This window comes from Sinocyclocheilus anshuiensis, unplaced genomic scaffold (genome assembly GCF_001515605.1).
Source record: "Sinocyclocheilus anshuiensis isolate Anshui unplaced genomic scaffold, SAMN03320099.WGS_v1.1 scaffold1632, whole genome shotgun sequence".
Classification (NCBI taxonomy): domain Eukaryota; kingdom Metazoa; phylum Chordata; class Actinopteri; order Cypriniformes; family Cyprinidae; genus Sinocyclocheilus; species Sinocyclocheilus anshuiensis.
In genome coordinates this window covers 541,312-544,776 of record NW_015558674.1, presented here as the reverse complement: position 1 = coordinate 544,776, position 3,465 = coordinate 541,312, and the positions used below count along the sequence as shown (strand labels likewise).

The window sequence follows — 3,465 nt, the reverse complement described above, 5'->3', positions numbered from 1 at the left end:
AAAAATATATATTTGCCCTCCATATGTTTCAATCCAAGAAAAACCATTCACATATGTAACTATTGAAGAAAAACTTTATTTGTTGTCCATAATACATGTGAACGTATAACATTTGAATAAAATTAAATAATGTATAAACCCTAAATGTAGGCTACTGTGAGAGTGGATATGTATTTTCTTTCCCATTAAATATATTTTGGTAAATTAAGGGTGAAAATAAAATTAATTTTCAATTTCAAAAATATATTTCATTGAGCTTCACTGTTTACAACATATATTTGGCATATATTTAAAATATGTTGTGACTAAATCTGTGAGCAAACCCATATATATATATATACGTATATATATTAGATTTAGTCACAACAAACAGCGCAAACAATCGTGTAAAAGAAATCAGAAAGATCAAATAAACCGCAACCTTGAATGTTTGTGGAGGATTGTTACCAATGCAAGAACGCACAAATGCCAAATTAAAATAAAATGTTTTTGGGATAAATAACCAGCAGAGAAATATCACAAATAAATCAGGATAAGCAGAAATCGTGATCACGATTAAAATACAATTCATTGTGCAGCCCTACATTCAAGCACATATTGTATAAGTTTTTGCTTTCCCTGTGATTCGATTATTCGAACCTTAGCATTGCTTCAGGAAGACTAGTTTATAAAAAGATTGTTTATTTGACTTAGCACCATATTGCAAGTCTTCTGAAGTTATGAAATCAGTGAAATGTAAGTCGTTATTTGCTGATAAATGACATGAGGGCGAGTAAATGATGAGAGAATTGAGATTTTAGTGTGAACTATCCTTTTAAATCATGTCTCTGTAGTACCATGTCGTCTATGTTCGCTTGTGAATGTACTTCACGACAGCTTGTGAATTTTAAAACGTCTCTAAACCATTAATGTTGATCATAGTATTCCCTTAATTAATTACCACAGTTAGGAAATTCACGTCAAGCACATATGAAATATAAAATATCACTTTCTCTCAAGTTTACAGTTTTTTAATACTCCCTGGATTAATCATTTGCATGTCAGTAAATTAGGAATATTTAGAAAGAATGGATATTTGAAGTTAATTTCATACTGCAAATTAACAGCTTCTTGAAATACATTTCTTAAAGATACTAAACCTTCCCAAGCAATTTCTAAAACTATTTCTGTAACAACAAAAGTATCCGTTTAATAATCTGCTTCACAATCATTCAGCATACATATAAAATCATCTCATTTTCTAATACATCAGAAAACATGAGGGCCAGATGTAGTATGAAGTTAAACATGAACTAACCGTTTAGTTTCCTCTTCTGTTACTTAGTTGAATCTCACTCATGAAACAAGAAGAACTACTATTTTGAATGCACTAATTTTCTGAGAGCACATGAGAAATGCACCGTATCGTTTTGCCTTGTTCTGATGTAATTGATGTTCTGTTGCCTTTTATTGTTTGTTTTACTGGTTGAAACCATACTGAACAAAAATGTCTGTATCGAGACCGGACGGATGACCGGATTTAACGTATGTTTCCCGTAGAAATCATCTGTATCTGTTCTACAGCACTTCACACAGGAAGACTGCACTTCTCCAAAGAGGACAGTTGGTTTGCATCATCCGTCTTCCGTATCAGTCGCCGCAGTCTTTCTCTAACGCTCCCTTTAATGCTGTTCATCTGCTGTTTGTGCTGGACAGATGGGGGAGACCGGGGCTAGTTGTCACACAGTGAATATGCTTTATGGTGGGTTGATTTCTTTACAGACAAAATCCTGAGAGTCTTGATTACAAAACGCTATTGCTCAGGAAAAATAGTTAATTTACATTCATGCATTTGGAAAATGCTTTTATCCAAAGAGACTTGCATTGCATGCAATGTTTACATTTTATCAGTTCGTGCGTTTGCTGAAAAATTGAGCTTTGAAATTTAACCATTTTAACTCAGAAATTGCTAGTATGTGTCACAAATAATGACATTAAAATGGACTTAAATGTGAAATTTTGAAGTAGAAAAAGTATTTTTTGTTGTAAAAAACAGATCTTTTTTTTACAGTGTACAGTATAGTGGGGCATGTTGTCACAATATATGGTATAATTAAAAAGGGAACCTCCTGCTGATAGTGATTTGTTATTAAAATACCTTTGTTTGAAATATGTAGTACTATATTAAATAAAAACTAAGTAAAAAACCAACAAGTGTATTTGCGCTTTTGACTCAAACCCTTTTTGCCATGTGACAACTAGACCCGGTCTTCCCGATTTGAATGCAGAATTCAGCAAAAGCAGCAGAATTACATCCTGGATTCATATAACATACAATAATTACATAATGTAGAGTCAGAATACTGTGGTAAATGACCGCTGAACGTCATTTAACCTAACAGAGACATATAGATGTAAGTCATTGGTTCAGTTGGGTCATGTGGCAGTTCTGAAGTACCTTGCTTACCATGTAAATACCATGCTACATGAATATGGTATTCTCTGCCGTCACTGTACTACGGTAACACCACAGTACTTGTTTGTAAGGGACAGTTGAGTTCTGCACATTCAGTCCCAGTGAATCTGTAACAGTGGTTTTGAGTTGAATATCGTCACAGCTGCCTTGCTTGGTTTCACTTTGTTTTCCAAAGAATCTACTGTATTTTGCTAAATTGCCTTTGGCATCTTTTATAACGCTGTCGGTTTTGTTCCTGTTGTGTGTAAATGTTTGGTTCTGAAATGCTTGTGAATGTATTTCTAAATGCTGTCGTTTTGTTTTCATTGTACAGACTCACAACTTTCACGTATTTTGTAGATCTACACAAGCAGACGAACACAACCAGCTTCTGTGGCACAAGAATCTGTCAGACGGGTTTGTGTTATTAGTGATTCTGCACCACTAGTATTTTAAATTAGTTTAACCAGCAAGACTTACTCGGTCAATTAGCCTCACCAGAACGACCAGCACTAACTAGCATTCACTTGAAAAGTCATGGTCTTTTTAACAAGAAAGTTGCTAGTCTTGCTTTTACTCCCAAAATGTACTCAATATGATCATCACAGACCAAATGTTTTGCTTTTTGAATGTTAAACGCAGATTTGAGGAAGAAATCTTAGCTTGGTGCTTCTCAGAAACCAGGTTGACCGCATTATTCGCCATCTATGAAAGTCCGTTTCCGCCACGAAATAAAAAATAAGAAAGGTATTTGTGACTTTTTACTTCACAATTCTGACCTTTTTACTTGCAATTCTGATTTTATTTCTCATAATTATGAGTTTGAGTTTATAGCTCATAATTCTGAGTTTACATCTAGTAATTCTGTGTTTATATCATAATTCTGAGTTTCTATCTCATAATTCTGTTTATATCTCATAATTTGTAGTTTGTCCCACAATTCTTAGTTTATATCTCGTACTTCTGAGTTTGAGTTTATATCTCATAATTCTGAGTTTATATCTCATAATTATTTGTTTATATCTAATAAT

At 33.5% G+C, this 3,465-nt stretch overlaps 1 protein-coding gene across 1 annotated transcript in view; it reads left to right on the top strand.

Moving 5' to 3' along the window:
• LOC107681271 (potassium voltage-gated channel subfamily KQT member 2-like) overlaps positions 1–1,715 on the top strand; it is a 55,540-nt gene extending 53,825 nt beyond the window's left edge. Inside the window, 1 exon segment of the mRNA XM_016477521.1 lies at positions 1,564–1,715. Coding sequence (XP_016333007.1) covers positions 1,564–1,715 — 152 coding nt within the window.
• The last annotated feature ends 1,750 nt before the right edge of the window (positions 1,716–3,465 follow it).